General features: G+C 36.4%; 1 protein-coding gene across 1 annotated transcript in view; it reads left to right on the top strand.

Annotated features, from left to right (window-relative positions):
- Window positions 1–16,288, top strand: part of rell1 (RELT like 1) — a 36,062-nt gene extending 19,774 nt beyond the window's left edge. Inside the window, exons 4-7 of the mRNA XM_079811012.1 lie at window positions 2,120–2,171; window positions 7,597–7,842; window positions 12,705–12,840; window positions 14,827–16,288. Of these exons, the coding sequence (XP_079667138.1) occupies window positions 2,120–2,171; window positions 7,597–7,842; window positions 12,705–12,840; window positions 14,827–14,850 (458 nt within the window). The 3' untranslated portion in view covers window positions 14,851–16,288. The remainder of the gene's footprint in view (window positions 1–2,119; window positions 2,172–7,596; window positions 7,843–12,704; window positions 12,841–14,826) is intronic.
- The last annotated feature ends 2,001 nt before the right edge of the window (window positions 16,289–18,289 follow it).

Genomic DNA, 18,289 nt, shown 5'->3' with positions numbered 1-18,289 from the left:
TAAAGGGTTAGTTCACCCAAAAATGAAAATTCTGTCATTAATTACTCACCCTCATGTCGTTCGACACCCGTAAGACCTTTGTTCATATTCGGAACACAAATTAAGATATTTTTGTTGAAAGCTGATGGCTGAGAAAGGCTTCAGATAGGCCTCCATTGGCATTCAGTACATTTACACTCCCAAGACCAATAAAAGGCACTTAAAACGTCGTTACAAAGTCCATCTCACCACAGTGGCTCTACAATAATTTTACGATGCGATGACAATAGTTTTTGTGCGAAAAAAAAAAATCAAAATAACACCTTTTATCCAACTTGTTCTTGTCTTCCGTGTGTGCCTCCACGACGCATGCGCGAGAATATGACGCAGATCCGGCGTTCGGACATATGACCCAGAAGCGATTTGTTTACAAGCAGAGGAAGACTCGCGTATCTAAGCTGTTGAATTCTACATTGATCGTGCTTTAGGTCTCGGCGTAGTTCTCAAAATGGGGTTAAAGTGTGCATTTCATGGATTCCCGAACCCCGGCGCTATGTCATATTCTCACGCATGCGTCGTGGAGGCACACACGGAAGACAAGAAGAGGTTGAATAAAGTCGTTATTTTGATTTTTTTTTCCGCACAAAAACTATTGTCGTCGCATCGTAAAATTATTGTAGAGTCACTGTGGTGAGATGGACTTTGTAACGACGTTTTAAGTGCCTTTTATGGGTCTTGGGAGTGTAAATGTACTGAATGCCAATGGAGGCCTATCTGAACTAACCCTTTAAAGCTGTTTTTGATGTTTGCAGTGCAATATTTGACCGGAAGGGTAAAAATAAATTTTCTTTTCGCCCCAGTTACAGCTGGTTAGATCTAGTATTCTCCCCGCTTCAAATCAGACACAGAGAAGTAGTGTGTAATATTACATTTATTTGAATGAATGACTGAATTCAAACAGACAGAGAGAGAGATAAATGAGATCTGTGTGGGAATTACCTGTGTCTGTTCAGTGGCTTTTTACATTTTAAATTCTAATAATAATGATGATAATTTAATTTCCAGTGAAATAATGTATTACATTTTATAAAAATACAAAATGCAAGCATTAGTGGACACCACTATACTATTCATATACTATACAATATTACAATTTCTATACCGTATTATATTCTATACTGTATTACAACTTTTTTTGTAAGCTGTATTATGGATTTAAATTCAGACCGGGCTGATCAAGCATGTTGATGTTTCAGGCTTTGTAAACCAGTCGTGAGTTTGTTCACCTTGATTTCTTGATGGCTTAAAGGCCAAAAGGTGTTTTTAACATTGCATCTTAACAAATTTGAAACACTGATCTGAGAATGACAAATAGCAGAATTGTTGTTTTAGTTAGCTTGATCTATTTAGACCTGTTTAGAGAAACATCAGTAGTCATTCCATGGTGACTCCATCTGATCAGCATTTCAAAATGTTTAATTCTCCTGAGTGTGACTTGTGGACAAGTGGTATTACTGCTTCTTTTATCTTCTCTTGTATTTCAATCTCCACAGCTTGGTAACAATGCATGACTAGCAGCGCATTAACCTTATTTCTGTGCCTCTAGTGGAGGAACTCAATTCATGTTGCAGTCAACTTCTTAAAATGCTCTATGAAAAAGGCTCTTCTGTGTAAACGGAAGGAACTAAAAGTTTTGTGACATGTAAGGCACATTCACTGCCAGTGGTTGCACAATTTAAGTGCTACCCTATGAAAATATGAACATTTTGAAGTTGACTGACTTTTTTAAAGACATTTGTTGTCTTCCTCTGTTGCATATATATACGATACCTGTATTGATCTGGGTTTAACCCTAACTCTGCTGTGATCTGACAATAAATTTTGTATGTAAGTTCAATAATGTGAGTCAGCTATAAAATGTGATTAATACTAATATTTGTAACGTGTTTATTGATGACCTGAAGCTACCCTGTGTCCACTGCGAGTATGTGCTGCAGTAGCATCAGAAGGCAGTCAGCTGCTTTCATTAGTCAAAAGAATCCAGTCAAGCAAAGGGTTCTGCATCTGAGGCTGCAGACTCTCTCCTGTGCTAATTTAGGAAGTCATTTAATAAACTCTCTCTTTCATTCTCTTCCACCAGCCAACTCAGATGCACTTAATGCCATGGTTCAGGACAGTATAGACTCAGAGGGGTAAGTGCTCCTTTATGTCTTTTCATATGCCTGATGTTCTGAACTAGTAGTTTTGTTTTTTCTTATGTACATCTGCAGTTTTAATTTTTAGTTCATAATTCGCACAGATTGTGTTTTGAATTTGTTTAAAAAACAAATCATAAACACGCACATACACACACATATATGAACGCATGTCTGTTTCACTATATTAGATTAATATTGATATTACATATCAGGTTAATAGTATTAAGGATAGGCCTATACCCGAACAAACCCAACCTCTACCCCTAAACCTACACACTGCAACGTGGCCGAATTATAAGCCTTTTTAACTAATGAGGACCAGTAAAATGTCCTCACTAGTCGGTTGTCATAATATGACAATAATAGGACATTTGGCCCTCACAAGTAAAGTTAAACAAGTACACGCATGCGTACACAAACACACACGCGCCAATAATTCAAAAGTGTATTTAAACCAATGTTATTTTAGTTTTTACTTTAGGTTTATGAATATTTTGAATTTGCTTTTTTAATATTTTTAGTTTTCATGTTAATTTTATTATAATTTATAGTAATTTCATTTGGTAATTTTGTTTTTAATTAATCTATTATTAGTTTTGTGTTGTTATTTCGGTTTAATTTATTCTTGTTTTATTTTTTATTCATTTTCAACTTATTTCAGTTTATTGCCAACAAGGCAAACTAACTTTCGTGGTTCGTTAATATATATATATATATATATTTATATTAAATTTTATTTCAGATGTATTAAATTAAAAGAGATGTTTTTAGTATTTTTAGTCTTAGCTAATGAAAATAAGCCAGATTTAAACATTTACAAAAAATCATGATATAAAATGGAGTACAAAGAGGCACAAATAAAATATATTTAAATTATTTAATTGCATTTATTACTCAGTTTATTATGCTGGTAATTTAATTCATATGTATTCAAAGTATTTTCACTCCCAGTCTCAGACATTTGGCTCTTATTTTATATAATAAACAAACTCAGTAGCATGATTGTAAAACAATTTTTGAATGTGATCAAGTAAACCTTACAAAATCTTAACAAAACTCAAAAGGTGTTTTTTAAAGCAGTACTTCAACCCTCCAAAAGATGGCGCTGTCACTTCTCAAATAACGGCAGCAGCAGAACAGGACAGACTCGTGATGAGGGATTTGAGGTGGTTCGGTCTCATATGACACATTGTGAGGAAAATCACCAAGAAGCAAAAAAGCATCAATCATTAAAAAAGTGCTGAAAGCCAGAATAAGATCCAGGAAGACTTTCAAAACCACATATACAGAAGAGGAGTCATATAATATGAGTCTGGGTGGAGCAATGGTCTCCACCCTAATATACATAAAAGTAATCAGTTTTATCATGCTCTATTTTACCAGCATGATGATATCAGTTTATAGACGGTGACAGTTCATTTCCTGGTACTATGACTACTATCATCAAGATGAGATTATAGATGAAAATTGTGACCTTTTCACTTTTTTTTCTTATCTCAGCTATACTACAGCATATTCCTGAAACATTTCAAAATACATGAGTGAATGTTTATTCATCCTGAGATGTTATATTGTAACTCCGTTTTATTCACAGTCTTGCACATCAGTCCCTAGATTAAAGGGATCGTTCACTCATAAAAAATGAATGTTCTGTCATCATACACTCACTCTCATGTCATTCCAAACCTATGTGGTTTTATTTATGCAGTGGAACAAAAAAGGAGATAAATGTACTGGTTGCTTTCAAGCTTCAACTAGAGTTCAAAAGGACCCTGAAAGTATCTTAAAGGGTTAGTTCACCCAAAAATGAAAATTCTGTCATTACTTACTCACCCTCATGTCGTTCCAAACCCGTAAGAACTTTGTTCATCGGAACACAAATTAAGATCTGTTTTTTGAAATCCAAGAGCTCTCTGACCCCTCCATAGACTGCTCTTTAATTAACACTTTCAAGGCCCAGAAAGGTAGTAAAAATATCATTAAAATAGTCCATGTGACTCTAGTGGTTCAACCTTAATTTTATGAAGTGATGCTTTTGTTTTGCGCAAAAATTTCCACATTTCTTCACGTCTGTGTCAGTTTCCTGCGCTGTTAACGTAGTAAATACAGTACAGCGCTTCCGAGTTACGTCAGAGCTATGCCAGCATGCCGGCTTACCATTGGCCGATGCTGTTCATGTAAGAACCACGACGCGTGTGTGATGCTGACACCGGGCGCAAAAAAAGTATTCTCGTTGCTTTGTAAAATTAAAGGATTAGTTCACCCCAAAATGAAAATTTCCTGATAATTTACTCACCCCAATGCCATCCAATATGTTCATGTCTTTCTTTCTTCAGTCGAAAAGAAATTAAGTTTTTGAAGAAAACATTCCAGGATTTTTCATCATCTAATGGTTTTCAATTGCAACCAAAATGCTGAAGGTCCAAATCAATACCTTTTTTTTTTTTTTTGCTAAAGGGCGTTCGTATTGAACATTTATGGTTGAACCACATGGACATAGACTATTTTAATGATGTCTTTCCTACCTTTCTGGATCTTGAAAGTGTTAATTAAATAGCTGTCTATGGAGTGGTTAGAGATCAAAAATCGAAAATATCTTAATTTACATATTCATACTAAAAGCTAAAAAATTTACATTTTAATTTTGGCCTTTAAAAACTATAGCTTTCCAAGTAACAAGCTGCCCAATTTAGAGTAGTTCAACTACAGACAATACCCTTCTGAAAAAAGTAGCTAATTACTCTGAAGCTACTTAAAGGGACAATATTTTATATTTATATCTGTCTGCATTACACTGCTGGATGTTGTTCTGCTCTGTGTGCAAAAAACAAAAGGAGAGATCACATTTTTCTTGTCCATTGTTAAAGGTACAGAGTTGTTTACAAGCTGTATATTCCAGGATTGTTCTCATGGGTTTTAGGTAAATATTCCACTTCATTCAGACCAGCGCTCTTTTTCTTTCTCATTATATATCTGTACTGTTTTATCACACCAAGTGTTTCAGTGCTTGAGTAAGCAGGCTGAATGATTCAGACTGAATCTCAAACTGATTTGGATTGTTCTGCTTACCATTTGACACTTACTTTAAAACTTAACCTAAAAGAGTGAATAATTTGCCAGTCGGGCATCTTAATATAGTGAATGTAGCATTTAATTTTACTACAGGCTACTTGATTGAAAAAATGGTAACACTTTATTTTAGGGTTCAATTCTAGCTATTAACTAGTTGCTTATTAGCATGCATATTACTAGGATATTGGCTGTCGATTAGTAAATATTAATGCTTTATTCTGCATGACAACCAGCAGGGGCTAACAGGACCATGGCAACCAGCAGAAACTTGACCCCATAATGATAACATTAAGGACAGGACCATTAATGTTTATAAATGATCATACTGATCTTGCACTGTGTCGTGCACAGAAATACTTCTGGTGTAGTGTGTGTTTGCATGTGTCTCTTCCTCCTTTATCTTCCTCATTTATGTTCCTCATGACCCTGCTGGTGACAATTGAAGTATCTCTGCCCTGCTCTTCCTCTGCCTCTCGAGTGAGGCACGCGCGCATATGCACACAGAGCAGAACAACATCCCGCAGTGTAATGAAGACAGATAAGAGACGGCCACTACATTTTCCTCTTTTAGCTGGCAGAGTGGAAGGACAAAATAAATAGAGGGAGAAGGAGAGAGGAAAAGACAGATAAAGCAGCAGGGGGAGAGAGTTAGCCTGTCTGAAGTAACTGATCCAGTAATGTTGCATTTCAGCTAAAATGTAATACCTGTGAAAGGTGAAGCTTTTTTAAGAGTTAAAATGCATTCTTCTATCTTACTTTATTGTGTGGTAGAGCTCAGCGAATATATATTATACAAAAGATATGTAAAATATTGTAGTTATCATAAATATTTTAAATATTATATCTTAAATATTGGTGTGTGTGTGTGTGTGTGTGTGTATACACACAATATATATATATATATATATATATATATATATATATATATATATATATATATATATATATATATATATATATATATATATATATATATATATATATATATATATATATATATATATATATATATATATATATATATATATATATATATATATATATATATATATATATATATATATATATATATCTATATATATATATCTATATATATATATCTTAAATGAAATGTCTAAGCTGAGTCAAACAGCCAGTCACCAAGTAGATTTAGTAAGAAATTATGATTTTCACAAAATGAAGGCTAAGAAAGAATATTTAGTACATGGTAATAAACAACATGTACCTAAATATTGTTTTATTTAAAACAAGGCTGCATTTATTTGTCTTTTTAGGTGAATCGATTCAAAACACATTCAATAGCATAATCCCTCAAAAACACTACCGTTCAAAATTTTGGGAATTCAGCAAGGATGCCTTAAACCCACCAAAAGTGACATTAAGGACTTTTACATTGTTATAAAATATTTCTAGCTAAAAACGATTTCTATTTCAAAAACGTTCTATTCATATCTCTATTCATAAGCATTTTAGAATGATTTCTAAAGGATCAAAAATTCTGAAAATCCAGATTTGCCATCACAAAAATGAATAAAAAATTGAAATATGTATATTAATAATGAATTAAACTTACCAATTGCGATGCTGCTTTTACTGAAATTTTAAACGGATGCTATAAAAAATATTTAATGATTAATACTCATGAGTCACGACACAAGGACTAAGCTAATAGCTCTTTGGTCAAGCCTAGACTATCTGTGTGTCCAAATAATAGCATAAATAGTTATTTTGTTTAAATAGTGTGTGAAAGTGTGCATTATGCTATGATACACAGTTCAAATATTAGTATGCTTGGTCAAGTCAAGCACATTGTGGGTCATATTACCCAGCGAAGTGTTTTCTGTTGTACATACCAAGGGCCAGATTTACTAACCGCTTGCTTCAGTGCAAACCCTCTTTTGGCGTTAAAAAACTACTGTCAGGATTTACAGACACGCAGTGAAAAATTAGCGCTGAAAGGCGTGGGCACAGTTATTTTTGTGGCTGACCTTATGTGGAATATGCATTTGTTGGAGTTTCCCTTTCAGACACAAAAGTTAATGGGAGGAGAGTATTTAAATGGATCATGCGAGGTGATTTACAAAGGTTTGCGCTTGTCAATTTTCTGGTGCACCATTATTTACCGCCCAAAAAATCAAGTCTTAAACCAGACGCTAACAGGTAGATTGCGTTAGTCATTATGGAAATGATCCGGCTGCGTCTGTGTTCTTTAATTTGCGTGTTATCAGTAGATAAGTCTAATTTGCCCTGTTTTGTAAATCAGACCCCACATTTTGGCAACTGTAACTAGGTCATCTTGGGTATGTCATGCAGTTAAGCTGATATTTTTCTGTTTAATTTTCTGCAGTGGCCCTGTGACGCCAACCTCTCCAAACACACCCAACAGCCCAGAGAGCCCGGCTCTGCCAGGGCTGCCGCCCAGCACAGCCAAGCACACCTGCAATCACCTGCACACCATTGGAGGAACCGGAGGACATAAGAATACCTGCCACCGCTGCAACCAGAAAAAATGGCCTCTGATGAGACGCTCGTCTATCAAGAAACTGGACCGTCGCAGCCACATAGGAGAGGTCACTGTGTTGTCTGTGGGCAGGTGTGTTTTACATACAGGAACACACTAAGGGTGCTACGATCAGGGTTTTGGGGACTGATCATCGATTAGCGATCACTGGAAGCAGTATTGGCCAATACCGATCAACAAAATAAATAATACTACATGATAAATAAAAGGCTTTAAATAGACCCACTGGGGTTATTTAGCTATTCTTAACAACGACGCAATTTTTAAGTATAAAAAATGAAAAGACGAGAAGCAAGCAACATTTTTTATTAGCAAGCAACATTTGCACCATATTCCATTCCTTCTCTTAAAGGTGACTAGGAACAACTTGGAGCTTAACAAACAGCATTTATGTCAAATATGGTATAAAGAAGAAGAAAAAAAACAGAACTGTCTTTATCAACAGAAAGTAATCAAATATAAAGTGACTGCATAGTTTAGATTAAATGTAGATTAATCCTACTAAATCTACTAAAGAGCAGTGGGTGAATGTTTTTAAAAAAATTTATTATTAACATTGAAACATTGGTTTATTGGGCTGCTGTCACTTTAAGACATAATGCACAGATCCAATAAACAGTTGGGAAATAAGTTGCAACAGTATATGATCACTTAAGACATAACTGACTGTGTTTAAGCGAACACTCACCAAGCCGGACATTTTGACATATTTCTGTGTATGTTTGACCAATTGGGCACGAACCCGAAACTCCAAGTATACTTTGCTGCTCCGTGTTCCACTCTGTCTCTGAAAAAACAGAGTCGCTTGGAACAGCGGCTTAATACAGTTTCATTAACTCTTTTTAATATCGAGCACATCCTGCAGTTTACCAACAGTATGCTGCATTTTACGACAATCACTGATCTAGCTGACTTGGACGTAAAGTTTTGGCTTTTAGTAGAGGATTGAAAGCGCACTGCTGTGAAGAAAATAAATGCACTTAAGTCGCACAGCTCTAGTTTCTTTCTGTCATTGTTTTAGGGTTGCTGTTGTTGCAATGACCTGGTAGAATTGTGAATGTAGTGAAGCAATTTTTAGCTGCGCATTTTAGAAATAGACTCACGAGTTTTGCTTCATCTGATCTGCCTTTATAGAGACCACTGATCAAACTTTATTAAGCTATTATCACCCAATAACAATCAGCGCCTGATCAATCAGAGCACCCTTTAGAAACACACTTATATATGCTGAAGTTATGAGTCAGTTTTAGTGACTCTAATAAATAACAGATCTTTTTAATGGTGTATGTATACAGGGAGTGCAGAATTATTAGGCACGTTGATTTTCTGATCATATTTTTTTTCCAGGCACATTTGACCAATTCCAAACCACAGTAATCCTAATAACTACTATTGATTTAGTATTTAATAATGTATAAGTGATATATAATTGTTCATGAAGGCTGGAAATGAAAATCACCTTATATTCAGGTGTGCAGAATTATTAGGCATGTTTTCTTTTACAGATAAATTGAGCCAAAAAAGAGATTTAACTCAGACTGAAAAGTCAAAAAGTATTAAATGCCCATGAGAAGGATGCAATACTAATGCAATACTAGACATTGCAGTTAAGGCATGACCATTGGACAGTGAAATGCTTGTTGGGTCAGCAGGATCTGACAAAAACATGTGGTGTAGAAAAGACACCTGTTAACTGCAAAAGAATTAAGAATTAAGGTGAAAAATTAAGGGTGAAACCATCAGGAACCCTTTAGTCTCCAGCGCCACCATTTTCCAAAGCTGCAACCTACCTGGAGTCTCCAGAAGTGCAAGGTGTCAGGATCTCAGAGACTTCAGTTAGGTAAAGAATCCTAAAAAATGACCCCCACTAGATAACAATCACAAGCTGAAGTGTTGTAAAATACATGAAGAAGGTTTTTTTATAGGCTTTATGGACAGATAGGTTGAGAGTGACTCTTGAAGGACCAGCCCCACATCCTCTAGTACCACTGTTTGAAGAATTCATCTTCCAGAATCTGGCAGTACGTTTTGGGAGTTCATTTTTAGTCCATCTCTGCAAAACGGACTTCAGGATGGACTAAAATGAACTCCCAAAACGTACTGCCAGATTCTGGAAGATGAATTCTTCAAACAGTGGTACTAGAGGATGTGGTGCTGGTCCTTCAAGAGTCACTCTCAACCTATAAAACCTATAAAGCCTATAAAAAAGCAGGCTTCATGTATTTTACAACACTTCAGCTTATGATTCTTATTTAGTGGGGGTCATTTTTTAGGATTCTTTACCTAACTGAAGTCTCTGAGATCCTGACACCTTGCACTTCTGGAGACTCCAGGTAGGTTGCAGCTCTGGAAAATGGTGGCGCTGGAGACTAAAGGGTTCCTGATGGTTTCACCCTTAATTCTTCACCTTAATTCTTAATTCTTTTGCAGTTAACGGGTGTCTTTTCTCCGCCACATTTTTTTGTCTGACCCTGCTGACCCAACGAGCATTTCACTGTCCAATGGTCTTGCCTTAACTGCAATGTCTAGTATTGCATAAGTATTGCATCCTTCTCATGGGCATTTAATACTTTTTGACTTTTCAGTCTGAGTTAAATCTCTTTTTTGGCTCAATTTATCTGTAAAAGAAAACATGCCTAATAATTCTGCACACCTGAATATAAGGTGTTTTTCATTTCCAGCCTTCATGAACAATTATATATCACTTATACATTATTAAATACTAAATCAATAGTAGTTATTAGGATTACTGTGGTTTGGAATTGGTCAAATGTGCCTGGAAAAAAAATATGATCAGAAAATCAACGTGCCTAATAATTCTGCACTCCCTGTATTTGTTATACAAAAAAGTAGATATTTATTGTAAATATTTCAGTCATGACCACTAAATAAGTAAGTTCTGCTTCTGCTGCATGAATAGACATATGTAAATCCAATAATAGATCTAGACAGGTGGACCTGGGGAGGTGGAAGAGTTTTAGAGGAACTCTGATAACACGCTGCAGGACCAGTTTACAGCAAACACTTAATCCAACTATTTAAAAGCTGCTGAATCAACAGAGAACAATTAGCTTGTGCCATGTAGTAAATTATGTGATTGCTAACAGATTGCATGCAATGCCTTTATATTCAGCCTGTGCCATCTGGAGTATCATGACTAACATAGATATTTAATCTGTGTATTTGTTGAATATCTGTTACACTTTTGAATGACTGTCCATTCTTTTGATTTAGCTCCTTTTAAAAAAAATAAATGTTGGTCTATACGTTCACATAATCACTGTGCACAAAGCACGTCCATATAGAAAAGCTTTACTGAGCCTGATAGGGTAGTTGAACAAACTCCGGGTTACAGAATTAGTTTCAAGTTGACAAAAGCAAACCAATTAGATCAGGATTTGTTGGTACTATGGTACTGATCATCAGCTTTCTCTGTCAACTCAGGCTTTGATCCCGAGTGTGTGTGTGTATGTATGTATATGTATATGTGTGTATATATATATATATATATGTATGTATATGTATATGTATATGTATATATATATATCATATTTAAACTAGCTGTTTAATAATAATTGTTAAGCTAAAATTGCTCATGTGTAATGGGTTAGGGGTATAATAATTATATAAATCATATAAAATAATTATAATAAATAATCATTGGTAAAAGCCAATGACAATGTAGTGACCTTTAACTTGGAGCAAGAATAACTGGGGGAGTGACTTTTTGTCAGAGATGTGTCACTTTGCTCACAGTTGATTGGTCCAAATTTGGTTTAAGATCTCTTACCCAGAACATAACCTGCCCCGGAGCAGGTTAGCTGTGGAACGTAAAGGCCCAAGTATACTTAAATTTCCACATCCAGATGCGCAAATCGTGTCCGCACAGCTTTTAAAGTATACTCAACCACAGCTGTGCATGGCTGGCTGAGTTCGACACATGAAAATGTGAAAAATGACATCACATGGATCGTGCGTAGACGTGGATGGCTGTAGTATATGCTGTGCTTAAGTTACTATGGATACAGCTCAAATCTGAGCCACTTTCATGGTGCCTAAAACCCAGGATTGATGCAAACTAAACTGAAACATAGCTGGCTATCCACCTAAATCATTTTATATAGTCTTAATGTTATAGTCAGGTCAAGTCACCTTTATTTACATTTACATTTATGCATTTGGCAGACGCTTTTATCCAAAGCGACTTACATTGCATTCAAGGTACACATTTTTTACATTTTTGTCAATTCTTGCTTTCCCTGGGAATCGAACCCATGACCTTGGCGTTGCTAGCGCCATGCTCTACTGTTTGAGCTATAGGAAAGCTTTATATTGTGCTTTTTACAATACAGATACTTTTACAATGCTTGTTTCAAAGCAGCTTTACAGAGGAAAAGAATGCAACAAAGTTTGTTTCGGCTGTACAGCAGCTCTAGAAGAAAATAGTCATAGTCCAGCTTAAGTAAGTTCAGTAATGCAGTCAGATCAATAATATTGTTGAATATTTAGTGTCCCCAACTAAGCAAGCCAAAAGCCAAAGGCATCAGTGGCAAGGAACCAAAACTCCCATCAGGTGACAGAATGGATAAAAAACCTTGGGAGAAACCAGGCTCAGTCAGGGGGCCAGTTCTCCTCTGGCCAACGAACGAACCGTGTATGATTATGATTCAGGCAGCATTACAGGCCAGAAGTCAGCTTGGATTGGAACATTCAGAATATTTATCCAGTTTCACCTGACTCATCATGCCGGAGAAGGGTTTGTTGAGGATCTGTTCCACTGGTTGTTGTATCCAGGAGGTCTTCATGGGGGAGAGTCTATATAGGCCTCTGGACTAGCCCTGGTTCAATGCTTTTGTTCCAAATGTGCTAAATGGGGTACAGGTCTGGGCTTTGTGCTCAGACTGCTCTCATTACATCCTCCTTTCTTTGTCTAGATTCCGGGTGACAAAATGTGACCCCAAATCGTCCCGGGAAAGACGGACGTTGCTGATGACTGAGCCCAATGGAAGTGTCCCTGCTTCACCTTCTACCACTGACCCCCCTGAACGCAGCACAGAATCACAGTCACAGGTGAGCGGCTTTAGTGTAGAAGAAAAAATACTTTTCCTCAGGATGGTCTGTCATTCCTAAGGTCGTGTGTCCACCAAAAACTTTTTTTCTTCAACTGTCTGCAAAGGGAGTGCTGTATATTTAAAAATGGCAGCAGCGTGACGTAACCTCTGAGCGGCAATATACAGTGCATCCGGAAAGTATTCACAGCGCTTCACTTGTTCTACATTTTGTCATGTTACAGCCTTATTCAAAATTGGATTAAATTCATTAGTGTTTTCATCAATTCTACAAACAATACCCCATAATGACAACCTGAAAAAAGTTTGTTTGAAATCTTTGCAAATTTAAAAAAAAAAATCACATGTACATAAGTATTCACAGCCTTTGCTCATTGCTTTGTTGAAGCTCCTTTGGCCCCAGTTACAGCCTCAAGTCTTTTTGAGTATGATGCTACAAGCTTGGCACACCTATTTTTGGGCAGTTTTTCCTGTTCTTTGCAGGACCTCTCAAGCTCCATCAGGTTGGATGGGGAGTGTCGGTGCACAGCCATTTTCAGATCTCTCCAGAGATGTTCAGTCGGGTTCAAGTCTGGTCTCTGGCTGGCTTCACAGAGTTGTCCCGTAGCCACTCCTTTGTTATCTTGGCTGTGTACTTAGGGTCGTTGTCCTGTTGGAAGATGAATCTTCGCCCCAGTCTGAGGTCCAGAATACTCTGGAGCAGGTTTTCGTCAAGGATGTCTCTGTACATTGCTGCATTTATCTTTCCCTCGATCCTGACTAGTCTCCCAGTTCCTGCCACTGAAAAACATCCCCACAGCATGATGCTGCCACCACCATGCTTCACTGTAGGGATGATATTGGCCAGGTGGTGAGCGGTGCCTGGTTTCCTCCAGACATGACGCTTGCCATTCAGGCCAAAGAGTTCAATCTTTGTTTCATCAAACCAGAAAATTTCTCATGGTCTGAGAGTCCTTCAGGTGCCTTTTGGCAAACTCCAGGCGGGCTGTCATGTCATGTGCCGTCTGGCCACTCTACCGTACAGGCCTGATTGGTGGAGTGCTGCAGAAATGCTTCTGTACCCTTCCCCAGATCTGTGCCTCGATACAATCCTGTCTCGGAGGTCTACAGAAAATTCCTTGGACTTCATGGCTTGGTTTGTGCTCTGACATGCACTGTTAACTGTGGGACGTTATATAGAAAGGTGTGTGCCTTTCCAAATCATGTCCAATAAACTGAATTTACCACATCAAGTTGTAGAAACATCTCAAGGATGATCAGTGGAATCAGGATGCATCTGAGCTAAATTTTGAGTGTCATGGCAAAGGCTTTGAATACTTATATATGTAAAAAAAAGTGTTTGTTTTTTTATTTATAATAAATGTGCAAAGATTTCAAACTAACTTCTTTCACGTTGTCATTATGGGGTATTGTTTGTAGAATTGAGGAAAAAAAGGATTAATTTAATCAATTTTGTAATAAGGCTGTAACATAACAAAATGTGGAAAAAGTGAAGCGCTGTGAATACTTTACGGATGCACTGTAGGTAAAACGCAGCACTTGTCACAGCCACTTTTTACCCAGATGTCCAATAGTAGTAGAGCGGCTGGGCAAATACCAAACTGACTAACCGTCACATCCTAATTGCTGCTCTCTGTGTTTTTGTTGCTGTTATCTTTGTCAGATGGCCTAGACTACCACAATATTAATATGAAAATTAATGCTTGAAGGAATGTTTAGCTCACTGTCATCTACCAGGTAAGGAGTTTGAGTGATGGTGAAAGATTTCTCCTCACCGACATTGCATTGGGTTCAAATTGGTCATGCATATTTGCCACGTTATGAATACTTCATACATCACTACACTATTGACAATGGAACTTTTTGCGTGGAAAATTTTGCAGAAATTTCGCTAATGTGACTGCACCTTAATGCACGCCAAGCAAACTCTCCATAGAGTTTACAAAGTGATATTTTTATCCTTGTTTTGTGTGTCGTTTGTTTTTAGGAGAAAGGAGACGGTGCAAAGTGACATCTGCATAGTTCCAGCTGCCTCTTGAGTGACATTTTAAAAAGATTTTAAACCAGAAGTCACATCGGAAGTCACAAACGCCTCAAACTGATGATGATAGATGTGATAATGGAGGAGGAAAAGAGGATGATGAATGCAAACCCTCCTATCCGTCATGTGACACGTCAATCGTGGAAAGGCAGCAGAAGCTGTTTTATATACATTAACCTGTCACCATGCCAACCCTCCTTTCTCAAACATCCTCACGTCATTATCAGTGGTGGATGGCATCATTTGCGCTTGTTAATGGCTATGAACGTGTCAATGGTTAATCCAACCTGGCGCCGTGGTGAGAGATCTTCGCTATGTGTCTCTAGCCTACTTCCAGGAAGTGGAAAGTTTTGTTCAACTTCTTTTTCTTTGTTTTTTATTGCAAGCTGTGATAAACACAGAAAAACAGAGCCATGAATTTTTTCACTGGTTACAATCCAGACAACTTTTTTCTTAACCTGCCATTGTCTTAAATGGACTGGGCTTCCATCTCTTCACTAAATGCACCTTTTCACCTTTTGTTTTTTTAATGACTTAAATTGGGTTTTGAATTTTTTTTTCTGTGAATCAGTTAAAATGGCATGTTTAGTAGATTTATTTATCAACCTAGAGCAACTTACCTGACTTGAAGAGTTCTTGGTGATGTCTGAATTAGTTTGGGTCTAGAGCACTGCGATCATTTCACTGGTCTGCTGAACAAATGTTAAACATTCTTAGTTTCATGATTCAGTATAGCTTGCATGTGTCCACATCATTCATAAATTAATATAATGTTGGGCGTATACAATAGATAAGACTGTATCCTTCACTATACTTAACATTTATTGTTATCTTAGGGAACAAAACGAAACGGTGTGGTACCTCCAAAAAAAAAAAAGAAAAGAAAAAGTGTCCTTGCTTTAGTGCCAACCATAGGCAAAAATAAAGGACTTTTAATAGTTCTAAGCATTTTAACCAAAACTAGTTTCCAATAAATATATTGAAAGAATTTGATGTATTTTGCCTTTTATTATTTGTGCATTATTTTGATATTGTGCCAGTGATTTCTGTTTTGCCTTATTTTTGTTCAAGCTCCATACAGGTAGACTGTCTGTTTTGTGTTTTTTTTAGCTCAATACAAATGAGCTTGGGAAAGTGCTGGAATGATTATTAAGATGCCCATAGCCTTCATGATCAAATTTTAGCTGAAGAAATTATATTAACCTCAAATCTTCACGTGTACAGAAATGGTCACTTCTAGTACCGTTACTTCTAAAACTGACAAGAATTCAAGAAATGTAGAAAATGTGTAAACCAAAAAAAATTGCTGAAACCTTGAGTTGTTCAAAGAAAATGAGTGAATGTGCTGTTATATTTTACTGAAAGTTTTGTACCCAGAATTTATATACATTAAAAAGATTAAACACACATTGGGGTTTGCTGCTTCTTTACCTGAAAACCACGTCATCTCCATGCTGAGCACAAGACAGAACACAGATTCCCACACAGAATGTACTTGCACTTTTGCTACACTTGTTGGTGTAGCTTAAAGGTAATGGCTTTACGGATTCTTGGAAACTTTAACTTCTGTATGTCCTTCCAACTTTCTCAGCACTCTCAAAGCCTTCGTCCATAGTGAGCCCTGAGAAGTCCTTGGATCTTTTCTAGTTTTCTAGACCAGCTCTAGGTTAAAGATCAGTCAGGGTCTGTTAATAGGTGACTGGTGTGGCACTAATGACCTTCAGATCTGTAGCTCGTCCAAAACTCAGACGCTGAAGGCTTTTCTTTCCCATCTCTCCGTGACTGCTGCCTACTCAACCATGACCTGTTGGAAAGTATGTGACCTTGAGCATTATATACATTGTTTTTGTGAGTCGAGGACTATTTTTGTACTTTGCATCAGTGTATTTCTTAGTACAAAGAATCATTAAGCAATAAGAATATGCAGTAACAGTGTGAGTCTGGAGAAAATAAATGGTTAACCTGCTGTAGAGTATTATTAGTCTGGATATGTTTTGGGATTCGTGAATCATTAACTCAAGCCCACACAGACTTGAAAGAGACGTGTATGGTGCAGATTTATGCTGCTACTTTTATGTTGTCTGCGCTGTGTACAAACAGCTTGCTATAGTGTTGATCATTTGTGTTCAGCTTTAAAAGAAACTGAATTCAGGGGTTTAGTTATTGCAATGCACAAATGGTGTATTTAACTTCTAACACTTTGAATAATTTCTATTTTCTATACTGGCTTAATTTATAACAGGTCAGTAAAAGTTTGTTTAAAACATTGTCGCTTTCATTCAGTAATTGTTTTAAATTAGGGGTGTAACGGTACACATGTACAGAGTTCTAGTAGCCCATTAACCACTTTTAACCATTAACCACCAATAATTGTGTTCCTTTCTATGAGAAACAACGTCTTGTCTCAAATTCTGTTCATTTTATCTTGAAATTCAAATGATAAATGCCGTTTTGACGCTCATTGTTGTGGCGTGACAAATCGATGTAGGCTATACAGTACAACTAATAAACATATATTGTGTAATCAATGTTTCAAACGCGATTTTTAAAAAATCTTACTGATCCCAACCTTTTGAACGTTATTGCATTATTTTAAATATTCTCATCCCATTTTAACATTGAGCAGAAACTTCTAGAAAAATGTTAAACCCCTCATTATCTGAAATGTTAATAACCATATTTTCAGTTTTAGAATCAGTTTTAACCTTGAGGTTTTAAAAACAATTAAGCTTTTGGTATGTTGATGTTTTTGATCTGGACTTTGCTAAAACGTCAGTCACTGAAAAGTTGGTTTCTGTTATTTATCTATATAATTGGTACATTAGTGGAATCCAATAATATTCCATCACCTTTGAATTGCCACAGTTTTGCAGCAACCAGCCAAAGCATATACAATTCTCTGTTCCTTTCATTGGTTTGATCTTTTTGGACAATTTTTGATAATGGGTCTGGGGCTGAGCAACATGAATGAGGGCTCACTAAACTCCACAGATACACAAATGATACAACTCACTCTTGCTCGTCAATCAAGCCAGATACAATTATGTGGAATTCTTTTATATCCTAAACACTGATGTCCTAAAATAACCTCTCGTACTATTAAAAGAAGAACAAGAAAATTATAAAGTAAATGTAGACATTAAAAAAAAGAAATCATTAGCGTTTTCGATGTGCAAAATCATTAACAATGAATGCGAAGGTAAAAAAAAAAAAACTGATGGACTTAAAAAACGGACTCATCTCACAGTTCCCAGAAAACAGAACTCCAGGACTAAAATCTTTTGAAACAAAGTTCATAATACAAACCATTTAATAGTATACCCAGTCAAGCATGGCTTATTTTCACCCTTGCATTCATCCAAAAATAAAATGATTCATAGCATATGTATCTTAATCATGTTTTAATATT

Source organism: Gobio gobio (assembly GCF_949357685.1).
Source record: "Gobio gobio genome assembly, chromosome: 2".
In the NCBI taxonomy this organism is placed as follows: Eukaryota; Metazoa; Chordata; class Actinopteri; order Cypriniformes; family Gobionidae; genus Gobio; species Gobio gobio.
Note: the sequence above shows the minus strand (reverse complement) of the source record. Positions and strands in the feature narration are given on the sequence as shown.